The sequence below is a fragment of the Nerophis ophidion genome, linkage group LG02 (genome assembly GCF_033978795.1).
Source record: "Nerophis ophidion isolate RoL-2023_Sa linkage group LG02, RoL_Noph_v1.0, whole genome shotgun sequence".
Lineage (NCBI taxonomy): Eukaryota > Metazoa > Chordata > Actinopteri > Syngnathiformes > Syngnathidae > Nerophis > Nerophis ophidion.
In genome coordinates, this window is record NC_084612.1 from 21,190,701 (window position 1) to 21,209,381 (window position 18,681).

General features: G+C 39.5%; 1 protein-coding gene across 1 annotated transcript in view; it reads right to left on the bottom strand.

The window, feature by feature from the left end:
• The window catches only part of LOC133535506 (kinesin-like protein KIF26B), a 123,212-nt gene that overhangs the window by 81,205 nt on the left and 23,326 nt on the right, over positions 1-18,681 (bottom strand). Inside the window, exons 3-4 of the mRNA XM_061875397.1 lie at positions 15,587-15,777; positions 576-783 (exon numbers count right to left, since the gene is read on the bottom strand). Coding sequence (XP_061731381.1) covers positions 576-783; positions 15,587-15,777 — 399 coding nt within the window. The remainder of the gene's footprint in view (positions 1-575; positions 784-15,586; positions 15,778-18,681) is intronic.

The window sequence follows — 18,681 nt, forward strand, 5'->3', positions numbered from 1 at the left end:
AGAAAATCATCTATGTTGAGGTCATTATTGTGAAATAAATTAATACTGGAAGTAACGCTCAAATCACTTAAAGTATTCCATATACCAAATATTTATGTAAGCACACCGCTTCACAAATGAAACCAAAAAAAATATTATTTACATTTTTTTAAGTTTTATATTTTTATTCAGTAATAATGTGTATTATGTTTTAGCTTGGGCAGCACGGTGGTACAGGGGTTAGTGCATGTGCCTCACAATACGAAGGTCCTGAATAATCCCGGGCTTGGGATCTTTCTGTGTGGAGTTTGCATGTTCTCCCCGTGACTGCCTGGGTTCCCTCCAGGTACTCCGGCTTCCGCCCAAAGACATGCAAGTGGGGATAGGCTGACACTAAAATTGGCCCCAGTGTGTGAATGTGAGTGTGAATGTTGTCTATCTGTGTTGGGCCTGCGATGAGCTGGCGACTTGTCCAGTGTGTACACCGCCTTCCGCCTGAATGCAGCTGAGATAGGCTCCAGCACCCCCGCCCCTGCAGCGACCCCGAAAGGGACAAGCGGTAGAAAATAGATGGATAAATGTATGTTTTCGCTTACCTTTCCGAGGCCAGGTGTGTCTTTGATCTTATTGGCTGCACGGAGAAGGCAGGGCGGAGCTGGAGGCGGGGCCGTCAAGAGGGCGGAGCTAAAATTGGTCGGGAAAAGATGCGAGTCACACATCGGCGAGGATGTGGTCATCGGCACCGGCGCCGTGGCCGCCTTTAGCTTCTTCTTCTTGGATGTTAAATTTAGTTTTTGTGCAGCTCTGATGAAGAAACAAAAGAGAGGAAGGAATGTATTAATTACAATCATTAATTAAACCTATAATTGATCAGCTGTTGATGAATGAAGTGGGTGAAGATTTGCATGATTACATGGTTGTATATTTACATCCTTAGTCTCACGGAAATGCTGATTACAGACTCATATTTGACTACACACACACAGACATGCATTTGCAGTTGAAGTATAAGTAGCGACATCCAGACGGGGATAAGTTAATTTCCCTTATTTAGCTCAATTCATTGTGCTTAAAGGGAGCCATCAAAGTTGAAGTTATATTCCTGCTGCAATTTTCCAAACTCAGATGCTCAGATTTCTAAAAGATATACTGGATAATGTTTAGCTATACAGGAGCAGATCCACAAGCCATGGATGAGCTTTGATTTAATCTATAAATACTTATGCAAAAAAATGTATAATGTATATATTTTATTGGACATATGAACAATGGACACTGAACAAACACAGGCACAGAAAAAAAAACGTAATTAGTGAGACTTAAATTCCGTAAACATTATTTTAGAATAATTGAGCGCGTAAGCCGTCTAAATCCTTCAGTTGTCCATTCTTCAGATATATCAGAGCGAGCGAGAGGCCCCCCTGCCCTCATGCCCACTCGGTCAAGGAGCTATATTCTCACACCATTGGCTTTCAATTAAGTGCAGCAGGTTACAGAGATGAGAGCGAGGTACTGTAGGGAGTGATGGGGGGTGGCTAAAGGGAGAAATTGTGGGGAGTGGAGGGACAGTAAAGAAAAGGATGAGGAAGGAAATTAGTAATGTGGACTGGAATCTTAATGGTGCATAATTTTGTTTAATAGTCTATATAGGAGTGAACATTGAAATGTAATAAGCAGAATAGAATCCCTATCGTTGCAATGGTAGCAGTCTCTCATACTGGTGGACCAGCCAGGACACCTATTGTGTAGCACGTTGTTACTTAAATTGTACATACTGTATACCATCCTCTGTTGCCAGCTATTTACAAAATGATGTCTCCGTCTTAAGTCCTTTTTTTGCATGGCACTCCATGTATACTGCTGCACGGTGACTACTCTTAAAGGAGCCAGATGGAATCATTTCATGTCAAGTCATCATTAAATGGCCCTTATAGGTGAAAAGGCATTAATAAATCATGTTCTTTTCGAATACCTCTATAACTGATGACAGCAGTTCAGTCGGGATATGCTCATTTCAAAATTTGATTTATAGCCACGAAAAATTGGGGATGCCTTTAAAAGATGGAGACGATTGAAGGCGGATAAGTTTTTTCATCTGACGCCAAACTTGCCAATTTCCTCCTTTGACAGGTAAGTCAGGCATTTATGTTTTTCTATTACTTGTAATAAATGGAAATAAACATTTCCTATGTAAACTATATCGTCCAATACAGTCAGTGATTTTGTCTAACAAAGCTAGTATGTCCATGCAACTAATGCTTAGCTTGCTAGCCCGGTCAATGACACATCAACATATCGGTTAATGGGGGAAATATATGCCCGTTAGCCTGTATAGATAGATGGATAGTACTTTATTGATTCCTTCAGGAGAGTTCCCTCAGGAAAATTCAAATTCCAGCAGCAGTGTACAGAATTGAGATCCAATTTAAAAAGTATATAACGGGGGTATAAATGGAAACAAAATAGAAGAAATATTACAATAAGAATGAAAATTAAAAGCAACAATGAGAATAAAAATATAACAGTAAAATAAGAATATAACAAGATAAACTGGGCAGTAGTGACCATGTTATGAAAAAGTATTGCACTGTTATTGTTTTGCATCCCCTGTCATCCTAGTACCCCCCGCCCCCCCAGAGAGAAGTTGTACAGTCTAATGGTGTGTGGGACAAAGGAGTTTTTTAGTCTATTAGTCCTGCACTTTGGATGAAGCAGTCTAGCACTGAACAGGCTCCTCTGGCTACTGATAACGGTATGCAGAGGGTGACAGGCATCATCCAGGATGCTCACTAGTTTTTCCACAGTCCTCTTCTCTGCCACCGTCACCAGCGAGTCCAGTTTTATTCCGATCGTAACCCCGGCCCGTTTGACCATTTTCTCCAGTCTGGAAGCATGATGTATTTTTTTGATTGGTACGTTTCTTGTTTGCAAAATGCGCTTGTTTGTGAATTATATTTTGTATTTGCAAACCACACTGTGTTTATGTGTGAATCTTTGGGTGTGAGTAAAACATGTTTTGTGCGTGTGTGGACTTTTGGCAGTAATTTCACTCCATAAAAATGTCTCCTCTTTAGTTTTGGGCGTACATTAGGCTGCTAAGAATGCTTGACTATTTTCACCAGTATAACCATTGCTAGGGTTGGTTGTAGTTTGTTTAGTCTTGGTTTTCTGATAGTACTGACAATAACCATATGATTGCCGTTTGTTGTGATACTGTACGCAGGCAGGACGTATGTCTACCTGAAAAGAGCCTAAGTTCTGTGTAAAATGTGTTGGTTAGAGATGTGTTATTTACAAACGCTTGTCTACTCAGCTATTATGGTACCAGCACTTCAACCCCTAGTAAGAGGCAGTGGAAGTTTGAAGTTCCTTGGAACAGCCCAGTCGATGGAGCTGGATTCGGCTGCGTATCTGCCAACCTCAATCAACCAGCCCTTTCTGGTCACAGTATTACATAGGGCACCTTTAAATTGTATCCAAATTAGCAGGCCATTTTTGTCAGGGCATTAGCCAGCCATGAGGTCTCCATGGTTTGGAACTAAGTAATTTTCCGAGGTTTGAATTTGTGTTGACTGAGTGTGCTGCAACAAACAAAGGTGCAAATAAAAGTATGGAGGGCCTAACACAGGGCTATTCAACTGGCTGCCAAATTTGGCCTGAGAAGGACATCAGACAGGCTCTTGAGTTCAGTTCAAAACATGGGAGAAACTAACATTTTTTAAGTCTTAAAAACACAACTGGGCTGTCAGATACTATAGATGATCTTTGACTAGCTTATTTGCATATGTCCTTAAAAACAGCAGCTTCTGTTGTTGCATAGAGGAATCTGGAGCTGTTTAAAAATATTGCTTGTGTTTTAACTTATGACTACCATTTGTTGAAGTAAGTAAGTACTTTTAAGGTATGGCAAATCCTTGTATTGACATTTTTACTTCATGAGAGGCAACCGGAATATTGATTTGAATATTTCTCTGGCAGGAAGTAATTTTGTTTTTTAAAACAGGACAATTTTTTTTTTTTTTTTGTAACTGACAAAGGAAGTGAACCAAAATCCAATGTCCATTACAGAAAACGCTGCTTCACAGGAATATACAAAATAGGAATAATAGTAAAAGGAGAAGTACAATGTCTTTCTGGAAATGTGGCCCCCAGAAAAATGTTGAACGATCCTGCCCTAAAAGGCTGAATAGTACCTCTTCTTTAAAGATGTTTTGAAACATTAGGCTCTTAATCTATTGTCTTTGAAGGCTGATATAGTGTTTTACTACTTTGAAAAAAACGCCTGTCAAATCAGATAAAGAAGCATAACACAAGCTATGCATGCATGCATGCGTGTGTGTGCGTAGATGTTTGTGTGTTCTGGCACTCATTTTAATCTATATCACCGATGCCGTCACACAGACACCTACGCAACTAATTGGCAGTGCTTAATGACAAGTGGCCTTGAATTTGGCTGAGTGGATCTTTTCCAATCTGACTCTAAAGTGAAGGGCACTTGTTTTCCATCCATCAGAACCCTTCTGTCAACCTGCATCCTTTTCACATGTCCTTTATTATCTTTTTTCATTCCTCCACTCATCCCCATCTTTCAGCTCTCTGTCCCCTTCTTGCTTCAGTCCGTCTCACTATCAACCCACCACATCTTCCCCTGCATTTTAAATCCTTTCTCCCCAATTATTCTTTATCCTTTTGCACCACTTACGCTTTATCTCCTTCCCTTGCTGCCTTTCTCACCCACAGTCCAACCAGTCCATATTCATCTACATTCCCCGTTTGGAATTACAATAGAATTCTGAGAATGGCCAAAAATATAATTACTTTTAACAAGACTAGAATGCTGGGTGATACATCACAACATATATTAGCAATCCATTTGAGGATGCCCCACAGGTGCTCAATTGTTTTGAGGTCTGAAGATATACTTCTCCACTCTATCACCTTCAGCTTCCTCAGCAAGACACTTGTCATATTTTTACGGGGCTGGTCTTTGTATCATCTTGTAAAAAAGCCATGTGGCGCAGTTTCCAGTTGTCACGGCACATGTTTTAGTAATTCACGTAGGCAAGGCACAATAGGTTGTATTCAAACATGTGACATTTAACGGAAGTGAACGAAATGTTGGGCCACTAAACCAACATGGTTACTGTGCAGCAAACAGAGTGCAAACTATATCTGAGTACACAAGGGGCCTAGATCTTACCATTAAAAGCAGATACGAGCAAAACATTTAAACTATGCAATATAATCAATCTCTGTTCATTATTATCTGTCGGACGTGTTCCAAGACATGTCAAACTATCTGGTGCTCCACACATCATTCTACACAACACAACAGATGAAAACTTGGAAAAGCATGGAGGCCTACAACTTCTTTGTGTGTGGCTGGGTCAAGGAAATTGATATCAACTTTCAGGACTCTCCCAGGCATCGTTTTTGCTCGGGTCTTCAATCAAACTATAACTATAGATGTTAACACTGTGCTGCCTTTGGTAAAAGCTTAATAACTATTTTAGGTTTTGCTCACATTTGCTTTCTTTTACTTAAACTCGCCGAGTTTGTGCCTTACGAAACCCTTTTAGCAAAAATGTGTTTTAAGAAGTACAAATAATATCAATATAATTAGAAATGTCCGATAATTTTGGCCTGGCAATATCTTCGGCGGGTAAATGCCTTAAAATGCAATATCGGAAATTATTGGTATCGGTTTTGAACGAAGTAAAATTTATGACTATTTGAAACGCCGCTGTGTACACAGACGTAGGGAGAAGTACAGAGTGCCAATAATCCTTCAAATCACTGCTTTTGAGTGCCAACCCAATCACATTATAACTACGGCTTGTCACACATACCAGTGGATGCAAGGCCTACTTGGTCAACAGCCATACAGGTCACACTGAGGGTGGCTGTATGAACAAAGTTAACATTGTTACAAATATGCGCCACACTGTAAACCCACACCAAACAAGAATGACAAACACATTTCGGGAGAACATACGCATCGTGACACAACATAAACACAACAGAACAAATACCCAGGACCCCTTGCAGCACTAACTCTTCTGGGACGCTAAAATACAACCCTCCCACCCCCTGCTACCCTCTCCCCCGAAACCCCGCCCACGTCAACCTCCTCATGTCCCAAATTCCAAGCAGTTGTTTTGAGGCATGTTGAAAAAAATAATGCACTTTGTGACTTCAATAATAAATATGGCAGTGCATTGTTGGCATTTTTTTCCATAACTTGAGTTGATTTATTTTGGAAAACCTTGTTACATTGTTTAATACATCCAGTGGGGCATCACAACAAAATCAGGCATAATAATGTGTTAATTCCACGACTGTATATATTGGTATCGGTTGATATCGGTATCGGTAGTTAAGATTTGGACAATATCGGAATATCGGATATCGGCAAAAAAGCCATTATCAGACATCTCTAAATATAATGCTTTAATGAGAAATACTAACCGTTAAAAGTATTCTAGGAGCCAGAAATGTCACATAGTGTGTTTGTGGGTGTGTATTTACAGAACGGAAGTATGTGTCAAATGACAATAGAGGAGGGCTCTATCAAAGGGTCGTTGTTACCTGCATTTGGTGTTGAGAGAGGAACAAGGTGAGGTGAATAACCAGAATTTTTGTTGACCACCTTTACACGCTATATTGATAGATAGATAGATAGATAGATAGATAGATAGATAGGTCTTTATTGTCATTGCACAAGTACAATGAAATTTTGTTTTCAGCACAAACCCATTCAAGATTAGACAAAAAAAAACACTGTACAGGGTTACAGAACAGGAACGCTGATGGGTCGTTACAAGGCGCCCAGTAAAAGATGGGAAAAAGGTCAACGCTGGGGAAGAATGAGTAACAAAAATACAATCTAGACTGGGCTCCTAAGGGGGCCCAGTCTGGAGTGGGAAAAAACCTCCATAGTAAAGCACATATACATATTACAACATACATCTCGAGATATCTAGCAACAGAGGGAAGGGAGTTCGGGGTCATGATGGTAGGCCGCAGCTCTCAGGCGCTGACCATCCATTCATCACCCCTATGGGATTTGCGTCGAGGGCGTTGGGTTGGGGGGTGGAGTGTGTATGTGTGGCGTATATTTCGGTGAATGTGTGTGTGTAAGCCCGTAGTGTGTCTCTGTTCCGCGGCCTTGATGTATTGTGCAGTCGCTAGTCCAAAGTCAACAACAACAGGTGTGTGTCCATGAGAGACTAGAAGGGATTTTTTTGTGTGTTCGCTGCCCTGTCCTTCGGGAGAGTCTCAAAGCCAGGGAAACAATCCAAGTTAGAATGTTTTGTATGCGGGTGAAAATAAAATTTGCTTTTCACTCTAAATTGTCTATGACTGGTCCTCAAAAACTGCGGGGTAGACAGTCCAATGTGATCCACAGTTCTTCCCGCATCCTCCAATCATTTGTGGCAGCTTTGGGGTACTTTGAAGACTGACAGCAACTTCCAATTTTTCGACAAACCAGAGTAACGCTTACTCCAATCAGCAGATGTCCTGTTGTCATTATTCCAAATAGGAAAATATCTTCACGTCCTTGACAGAAAAGGGTCGCCAGGCACGCGGCACTCCTTCTTCTCCCAAGAGTCCGTCGCGCATGTGTCCAGCAACAACCGCTTTGTCACGACAGCAGGTTCTCCCAAACCCAAGATCTTGTCAATTTTGTTGAGGCCAGTTAAATAGTTCCAATGTTTAGATTTGGAGAGCGGTGTAAAAAGAGGCAACAAGAAAGTTATGACAAGACCAACAAGCAAACAGGAGAGATAAGGGGAGAGGAAAGGGGAGCGTCCGCCCTCGATGAGTGCCAGAGAGAGAAAAATTGCACATTTTATAAGACACTTTGGACATTATTGAACACTTTTTTGAGCACTACTGCTATTGAAAGCTTTGGACACTTTAACTGCTTGCTGTTTACAGACGAACTAAGCAAATTTATTTATCTATCAAACAAAACTTTAACCAAGTGATCTGTACAAACTTGTCCGTTCTTCAACTCTGCCGTGTGTGGTTCTTTTTCGGTCTTCTTTTGGTAAATCTTGCACTCTTTCACCTTTCGTGATGACTTCTGTCAGGACTATGACTTGGATTTATTTTGCTTCTTCGATGCAGAGAGGATACGGGACGAGCCAGGCGTGAGTTCAGGTACATGGTTATTTATTTATACACAAAATACAAAAATAATCAAACAAAGGGCGCTCACAAGGAGGTATAATACTAGGCTATAACTATAAACGTGAAACCAAAACACTTGCTCAATGGCATGAATGAACTATAAACAAAAACAGCACGATGGCATGGCTATAAACAACTAAAACAAAACACTTACCGTGACAAAAACAAGAGGCATGAACAGCAAGGTGCGTGGCAGGTGATCGACGGCATGAAGGATGTGCAGCAAGCAGTAAGCAATATGCAGGCATGAAGGCAAAATACAAAGTTCCCAGACCGATGGACAGAAAGTAAATGATTTAAATAGTAGCGGTGGTAATGAGAAACAGGTGCGGGACTTAGGGCAGGGGCAAGACAAGGTGGGAACTAATGAGTAGCCATGGTGACAAAGAAAACAAGGAAGTGCAAACGCAAGAGCTGAATGTCCAAAAAACCAAACATAACATGATCAAAAATAAGACCTGCTTCACAGGCATGACAACTTCTCGAGGAACTCTGAAGAAACTTGTACCCTTTTCGCGATTTCCATGGTCCCAACAAGCCAAAACAAGACTAGCAAGGGGTATTTTTCTTCGAGAAAGGCAAAATGCCGCCCAGAAGAGAGATGGATAGGTATTTATTATCATTGCACAAGTACAACGAAAACTATGACAACAGATGCTCGCTTGCCTACCACTTCGACCCTCGCATAATTAACAAGCCGGACGTGACGTCAAGTGAATACAACCTATTATCTTGGTACTCACTTTTGTTATTGGCTATTCAGGGAATAATGGCTGTGTTTTCAGTGGACAGTAATCCATACCGCTGCACAGGCTGTACACTGACTACTCTACATTCAATTTGAGTAGCTGAAATGTGAGGGGTTTACTCAGTTTAGTGAAATACTCCTACATCCAACAAGTCAGCTTGCTCACACAAAATACTGGTCAGCTCATCTTGGTAATGAACCCCTTATTTTTAGGCACCCGTTGTTGTCATGGTAACAGTAATTACTTGCGGTTAGGGAACAGAAGTCATGCTCGGTAAAACAGTAAGACAAAAAGAGCCTCCCACATGTTAGCTGTCCTCTAGCCAAAACAACAACACTTTTCCAATATCGCTCTTCACTTGGGATCAATTTATACACACACACACACACACACACAGGCATCACAAATCCCCAAAGAGCCAATCGACAGAGCATGCAGGAAAAATAAAATTCCTGCATTGATAGAAACTGCCTTCCCCCTAGTGTAGGAACACACACACACACACACACACACACACACCCCTTTCAAGTACAGCATGTCTCCATCCTTTAGCCTGGTGTCCCTGAGGGGCCGCTGCCGCATAAGGAGACGGAGACATCGCCGTGTGAGAGTGACATATCCACTGAGCCATCGGCACTAATGAAAGATATTAGTCATACACACATTAGCAGCAGGAGGGGAAAGGAGGAGGTCAGTGTAGAGTCAGGAGGATAGGAGGAATATATTTGAGAACGACACAAACATAGAAATGAAAGCAATAGTGAAAAAGGTGTGGAGCAAGGAAATGGACACAGGGATTTAGTAGGTGTGTGTGTGTGTGTGTGTGTGTGTGTGTGTGTGTGTGTGTGTGTGTGTAATAGGAAGGTCTGCATGCAGTCCACGTGTGAGAGTAAAGAGCATGGCAGCCATTGGATTTAGCAACACTGCCTGGCTGCATCCAACATAAACCCCTATGTTCACAGCCAGCAAAGACGACAACGGTTTGTCTCAACAATGAGTCCCGTCACGCACACATGCGCATATCGGTGTCAGACGTACGTGTGGAGGTCACATTTAGAAAAAAAGAACCACTCTTATATTTCTTTAAGAGGACATTTCACAAGCGATGCAATCCAATTACACAGGAGGAACGGAGGAGCGTGACACCTGCATTACTAAAGTAACTTTCACTTTGGAGCTTTGGGAATCAGACCAAAGACAACTGGAATGTCATCCAGACGTGTGTTTATTGGTGTAAAAGGGCCTCGTTGACTCACTGGCTTAAGGTCACCAAAGAAAAATGTCAAAAGACAGCATAATCACACGTATTGGTGTGAGTTTTTCTAGACCAGGGGTCATCAACGCGATGCCCGCGGGCACCAGGTAGCCTGTAAGGACCAGATGAGTAGCCCGCTGGCCTGTCCTAAAAATAGCTCAAAAAGCAGCACTTACCAGTGAGCTGCCTCTATTTTATTTTTTTTTATTTACTATCAAGCTGGTCTCGCTTTGCTCGACATTTTTAATTCTAAAAGAGACAAAACTCAAAAAGAATTTGAAAATCCAAGAAAATATTTTAAAGACTTGGTCTTCACTTGTTTGAATAAATTCATTTATTTTTTTTTACTTTGCTTCTTATAACTTTCAGAAAGACAATTATAGAGAAAAAATACAACCTTAAAAATGAATCTAGAATTTTTAAACACATATACGTTTTTACCTTTTAAATTCTTTCCTCTTCTTTCCTGACAATTTAAATCAATGTTCAAGTATTTTTTTTTATTGTAAAGAATAATAAATACATTTTACTTTAATTCTTCATTTTAGCTTCTGTTTTTTCGATGAAGAATATTTGTGAAATATTTCTTCAAACTTATTATGATTAAAATAAAATAAAAATATTCTGGTAAATCTAGAAAATCTGTAGAATAAAATTTAAATCTTATTTCAAAGTCTTTTGAATTTCTTTTCAAATTTTTGTTCGGGAAAATCTAGAAGAAATAATGATATATAACTTGGTCCAATTTGTTATATATTCTAGCAAAGTGCAGATTGGATTTTAACCTATTTAAAACGTGTCATCAAAATTCTCAAATTAATCTTAATCAGGAAAAATTACTAATAATATTCCATAAAAATGTTTTTTAATTTTTTCAAAAAAATTCAAATTAGCTAGTTTTTCTCTTAATTTTTTTCGGTTGAATTTTGAATTTTAAAGAGTCGAAATCGAAGATAAACTATGTTTGAAAATTTTATTTTCTTTTTTTTCGTGTTTTCTCCTCTTTTAAACCGTTCAATTAAGTGTTTTTTTCATTATTTATTCTCTACAAAAAACCTTCCGTAAAAGGAAAAAAAATGTACGACGGAATGACAGACAGAAATACCCATTTTTTTATCAAATTGGCTATTTCTGGCAATTTATTTAAGTGTGTATCAAACTGGTAGCCCTTCGCATTAATCAGTACACGAGAAGTAGCTCTTGGCTTCAAAAAGGTTGGTGACCCCTGCTCTAGACTATTAAAGCTGGTCATGTTTTAAAGGGGAACTGCACTTTTTGGGGAATTTTGTCCTTAATTCACAATCCTTATGAGACACAAAAACATGTTTTTTTTTTAATGCATTCTAACTCGTAAATAAAATTGCGCTTACAATGGAGCCAATAGGAGCCATGGCATCATTGTGTATATGTTGACCATAAAACCCAATAAATGACCATCCAAAAAGTGCCAAAAATACTCCATTTACATTTTGTGCCTTGAATATTAACCAAGTATTAGCGATATTGTTATTATAAGTGCTAACGTTAAGGACCTACAGTACATGGTGCATTGATCAGAGAGAGGCAACTTTGTTATGCTAATACTGAATATTGACATCCTGAGCTGGTGAGCTGCTTTCTCGCGTCGGAGCTTGAGAATAAATCATGCCTTTCCCATTGATAGTAAAATTACGTGGACATAAACTGAGAAGTTGCTACACACTTTGACAGCCAACTCAAACCCGGATATGGCAAAAAAAAACCCCGGAAAGACGCTTTGTTCCACACTCCTTTTTTCTTTGTGATGATTATGAGTTATTTTTCAACTAAACAGGAATATATGAACATCCTAACAGTCTGCATTCTGGTGAGAGCAGACATTTTACAGTGAAAGATGTTTTATTATGTTTATTGTCTTTCTATGATGTCTGTATTGAGTAATAATGAGACGTAACGAACCCATTATTCATGCGTTTGTTACGTCTCGACTCCATTACTGTAACGTATTATTTTCGGGTCTCCCTATGTCGAGCATTAAAAGATTACAGTTAGTACAAAATGCAGCTGCTAGACTTTTGACAGGAACAAGAAAGTTTGATCATATTTCGCCTATACTGGCTCACCTGCACTGGCTTCCTGTGCACTTAAGACGCAACTTTAAGGTTTTACTACTTACGTATAAAATACTACACGGTCTAGCTCCAGCCTATCTTGCTGATTGTATTGTACCATATGTCCCGGCAAGAAACCTGCGTTCAAAGAACTCCGGCTTATAAGTGATTTCCAGAGCCCAAAAAAGTCTGCGGGCTATAGAGTGTTTTCTATTCGGGCTCCAGTACTCTGGTATGCCCTCCTGGTAACAGATAGAGATGCTACCCCAGTAGAAGCATTTTTAAGTCCCATCTTAAAACTCATTTGTATACTCTAGCCTTTAAAATAAATCCCCCTTTTAGACCAGTTTATCTGCCGTTTCTTTTCTACTCTGCCCCCCTCTCCCCCGTGGAGGCGGGACACAGGTTCGGTTGCCACAGATGAAGCACGGGCTGTCCAAAGTCAGGACCCGGGGTGGACCGCTCGTGTGACATTTATAATTAGTCACAATTGTTTTGTAAAATGAATGTGTAAATAGAGTATCGTAATTTAGTTCAAGGTATTTTCATATCTAAAGTCACAGTTAGTGTTAGGTTCCAAGCTGAATGCCACAGACATGTTATTCCGCCACGCCAGCAGAGGGAGCACTCGTATAGGAAAGGAGGGAAATGGGAGGTGCTCATTAGTGCTTCGTTACTCAGTCAGGCCACACCCTGCAATGAGAACGCAATCAAGCACTTCGTGTCTTCTTTTTATCCCTATAAAACAGGTCGGTAAAGTGTGATGATATAGGAATATCGAAGTATGTTTTTTAAATGTGTGTATTTGTGATGACATTTGTAACATTCAAAAAGCGATGTCTCCCTTTGTGTGTGAGCGCGTGGTTGGGCGGGAATGGCGGCGGAAGTGGACGTGTTTGAGAAAAACTGATTGTTGAGATTTTTAATAGGTATAGTCAGGTAACAGTATGTGTATTTGTAATTGATTTATAATGACAGTGACAATATGGAAATATTAAAACGAGGCTATGTCAGAATACAGTGCAAACATGTAAAATGAAGAGGTTTGTTAAAGCAACAGTGCCGCTATGTGATGCATATGTCAAAACAAAAAGTGTTGGGATATGTAACGATCAATCCTCCATGTTTTTGTGGATTTGTTTTATCATTTCAAAAGTAAAGATGTAATTGTTTAACAATGTGAATGAACAAATGTGGATTTGAAATTACATTGTCGAAAACATTTGGATGTGATTAAAAGCACAATAGAAATGTAAATGAGAGTAAAGAAATTAAGTAATGTTTAATAAAAAAAAGTCAGGCCACACCCTACGATGAGAACGCAATCAAGCACTTCGTGTCTTATTTTTATCCCTATAAAACAGGACACACCATTACTAACACTGGGACCAGGCTACTCAGTGCGAGGCCTGTAACACTCGCCTGTGCATCGGTTGAGGACGTCTCTGTGCTGCTGACCTGTCTCCGCTCGGGATGGTCTCTTGCTGGCTTCACTACGGACTGGATTCTGACTATTTTATTAGATCCACTATGGACTGGACTCTCACAATATAATGCTAGATCCTCTCGACGTCCATTGCACCGGTCACACTGGGGGGCAGGGGGTCCCCACATCTGCTGTCCTCTCCAAGGTGTCACATTGTCCCATTGGGTTGAGTTTTTCCTTGCCCTGATGTGGGATCTGAACCGAGGATGGTGTCGTGGCTTGTGCAGCCCTTTAAGACACTCGTGATTTAGGGCTACATAAATAATCATGAATTGACTAGCATTGATTGATAATAATCAGTGAAGATTTTGGAAAAAAAAGTGAACAATGTGATGCGTTTTTTAAATTAATGCGCCGTCGTAAGCTTAAAATGAGCAAAGTACGTGAATATTACATGTTATTGTGAATGTGCCTGTTACTACGTTACATATATTGTATACTTAACGTGTATATAGAACCTTAAAGAAGGTGTTTGGGTGTTTTAAGTGCTCTATACGCAGAGCAGAGCGACTCCCATAGGTTTCAGACTTTTGCTTGCATTTACTTAGAGTGCATAAAAAACAAAACGTGTGCTTGTCTTAAATGAAGATTATGAATGACAGGCAACATTCAAAAAATGCTGTTCCCCTTTAAGACAGTCACATTGTCAAGCATTATCAACACAATTCAAGATTAAACAGAGGAAGAGCAGAGATATAGTGTACTGTGTAGGATCTCGGGAAGTATCGATACTGCTTTGTGAATTCCAACAGTGCCTCAGCGACTGAATTATTTATTGGTCATTTTCGGCTTCCTGTCTGTAGTCATCAATAATTTATCCACAACATTCATACTGTATCTTATTGGCCTGGTGTCTTTAGATGTGGCACCGGCAGTTTTATAAAGCTTGAATTAAATAAGCACTGCTTCTTCCTACTCCTTTTTGGACATGTTAATTTAACTTTGCTCAAAATGAACTAAACAATTACAATGTTATTGCTTTAATAATTTCTTCTACAAGCAACAACACACAAAAAAATGATCTTGCACCCATGTTGTATCCCCACCTAAATCTGGGAATGCTTTGACAAGAGCGGTGCTTCTCAATTATTTTCTGTTACGGATGAAAAAAACGTTCCGTGCCCCATTCATCCTCCACCGCGACTATAAAAAGTAGAATTTGTCTATGAAACTGTTTTAAGTGCACATCTACATTAGGCAGAGGATAATCTCACCACACCTACTGTGTGTGTGACGATCATTGGTTAACTTAACATTGTATCCTCATCAACATTTAAGAAAAGAAAAAAATGTAGATTAAATAATAAGTTTATTAACATTCATTAACATTGTGAACCAATTTGTCTGAAAAAAAAAAAAGTTAACCTTATTTACCAGTAAAATAAAAATATTTTTTTACTGACTTGAACCATTTCATACTGAAAAATACAATGAAACTCACTCAATAAATAATATATAATTCAATATGATCAGCAACAACAACTCAGGAGCACAATATATAAAACAAAAAACAATTAATAAAACAATTTGAGCTGATTATTTTTAATCACAATGAGGAAGCCAAGATTAATGGCTTTAATGATTTGTTTGCAGTGCACAGCTTTTTGAAGCATGATACTGATAAAGTACGTCTCCTTAGGGGGGCTCGCCCCACTATTTGAGAAGGACTGAACTAGAGTAATAGATGTTGAGGAAAACAAGCAGCTTATTGTTTGGAGTCTGTAACCAAATAAGTAATATAGTGACAAATGTCACCTGAACTATATATTTCTTTCTGGCAATAGTCCAGATATTGAAGCGCATGTTCAAGGCTGACGCAGGTGCATCTTACCTGGCAAAGAAAGAGGCAGCAGATGAGCCGGTGGTCTGTGCTGTGCTGGCAGAGGTGGTGGTCGCCGGACTGTATGAAGGTGAATTTGTGTGTGACAAAGAGTTTGTGTGTGAAGGCGAGTTTGTGTTGTAGCGGTTCAGCGCGGCCTCGGTAAAACATTCTCTGGACGCCTCCGAGACCATCTGAGAAATCTGATGGGGATAGAGAAGGTAGAACAATGAGTCAGCTTCATTTGGATCTTGATGAGTTTTTGAGTTGAGTTGTGTTTTTATGTTTCTAAAAAAGTAGTGGATAAACACAAAATAAAAACACAATTAGTGTGCGATATAGGGCTGGGGGATATATTGATATACTCGATATATCACGGGTTTGTCTCTGTGCGATATAGAAAATGACTATATCGTGATATTCGAGTATACGTTCTCAAGCAGTTGCTTTTAGCTGCGGGCATTACACTACATGCATTTCTCACTCTTTCGTGTCTCTCCTCACAGAGACTGAAAACAAGCGCACCTTCTTACATACATCACGTGTGCAACGTCACACGCTCCCACAGGGTTGACAGGTAGCGACATGGTAACGTTCGTTGTGATGCTAACGGTGCGGTGCGGGTGGTAATGCGAGAGAGAGAAGGTGCGAATCTGGTAACAAATTAAGGAAGAATTAATCCCCAAGAAAAACAGCATGGGATCCATCGTCTGGCGGTGGTTTGGCTTCAAGCGGGAAGATGTTGAACAATTATGCGGCAAAAGCGTTGCAACAAAAAGTAGCACCACTGCTATTGTAGCATCATTTGAAAAGTCACCCGCTAGAGAATGAGTACTTGAAACTCCGAATGTCAACATCTCAGGTCGGTTCCACACCAACAAAATGCTGAAGCAACTATTTCCAGATCAACACCGTATGAAAAAAATAGTCAACAACAGAATGAGATAACGTCCACAGGAACCTACCACATAGCGAAGGACATACACTATTTGATTTCCTATTGTACAGCTCATTTTTATTTGACACTTATTGTGACAACATGCACAAAAGTGCACTTTATTAGTTTTAAACTATTGTAGTGGCGTTTTGTACAAAAAGTGCACTTAAATTTAGTGTTGTTTTGATATGTCATCTTAGTGACATCATGCACAAAAGTGCACTCATAGCTTGTTTTAAAATGTCTCAGACAATCTTGCACTTTCTGTTTTGGAAATGACATGAATGTTTGTGCCACTGCTTACTGCTTAATAACTGTTTAATAAATACAGATTTGGTAAATTCACTTAGTTGTGTTTTCCCTCTCTGCATGAAAATTTAAAATAAGCATATATTAATGAAGTATGAACAAGAATGTTTTAATATAGACACATAGAATCATCATACCGCTGTGGTTATACGCATCAAGTGGTCATTCCAGGCTAAGGCAAAATATCGACATATATATAGTGTATCGTGACATGGCCTAAAAATATCGAGATATTAATAAAAGGCCATATTGCCCAGCCCTAGTGCGATATCACTTTACTGTAAATCTGCTTTAGTGTCGCATTTATTTACAAGACAAATAGCACCATGAATGGACTGATTTCCTCTTATTTTAGCTCATTTTTTCTTACAGTACAGTTCTGATCCAGGGCAGAGAGGTAGAAAACCTACCGTTTTCAGCAGGAAACTACAATATTTTGCCCTTATTTACTGTCAGCCGCTTACAGTATTTAAATGGTTCCCTTAAATTCCCATATTTTAACATGATTTTTTGTTGTCAAATGGTGACAATATCCATGCTTGAACCACTAATCTTTGAGGACAGCGCTGCAACGCATCAGTAAGGGGGGGTGTCAGGTCTTAAAGGCAAAGGTGGCCGCTGTGCTAAACAGCAGAGAAAGGACAGAGAGATTCAAACAGACACAGTAATATCTTAAAACTGGAAGGATTAGGATTGCATTTTCATAAAAATAACATAATGTATGTACATAAGAGATGGTGTTTTTTTCATTGGTGAAATAGATATGGGTATTTATGTTATTTCACTGCTCCAATAAAGGACCTAATAGCTTGCCTGAAAGTAAATCTGCAAGAATGCACATGTATGTATGCTTGTGTGAGTGCGTGTGTGCACGTGTGTGTGTTTGTGTGTATGCGTGCATATTTACTGCTAAAGGGTTCACAGGGTCCACGCATGCAGCAGCTTGCTGCCTTGATAAATCACCAATTCTAAATGAGATGCCTCTATAGTTTATACCACCTTCCTTTGTGCACTGATGCCCATTTCCCAGGTCCTGACTGAGCCCCCCATGCTGCATTATTAAAGCTCTGGTGACCGCTCACAACACAGGTCTATTGGGCCACTTCGAAAACCTTAATTTTGTGCTCCTTCTATCCATCTTGAGGAAGTAATGGGAAGAAGGACATAATTGTCGCATAGATCATTGTACCATATAACCTCAAATAATCGCTTCCTCTAGATGGAATTAGTGGCTCTGCGTGTCATCCACTTAAGGCAAATAAATGTCTTACTCTTAGAAATACTGTTGGTACTAATTGTTAGCCATTATTATCTGTTTGCCTCAGTTCTTGCGGGCACTCAATACTTAAGGGGAGGCGCAGGAGCTCGTAAAAAAAAATCAGCACGGTCTAATAGTACAGTAATGCAGCCAGGGAAAACTGGAATAGACATTTAACACTAAAGCTCATATGTATTGTTGGGATGAAAAGAGTTTACCAGATAACTGGCTAACAATTAAAACGGTTAGTATTAACATATCTAAAAAACAAAATATTTAGCACCTGAGAATCCAATGTAAAATTGAAAGACAGTTAAACAATAAAGAGAAGAAAAATTCAGATGCATACAGTATATGTTAAGGTGCTACCTCATAGGGGTGTGAATCGTTGATCACCTAACATTTCGATCTGATTTCGATTTCTGGGGTGACAAATACACATGATTCTCGGTTCAAACCGATTCTCGCAATGTATCATATGAAATAATAGTTCTAATGAAACTTTTTTTAAAACAGGTTGCAGATTAGAAAAACTCCTTTTGGTTGCATTTAGAGGGCTAAAAAAATATTTTTTAAAAGTGGCTCTTATAAAAAAAAGTTTTT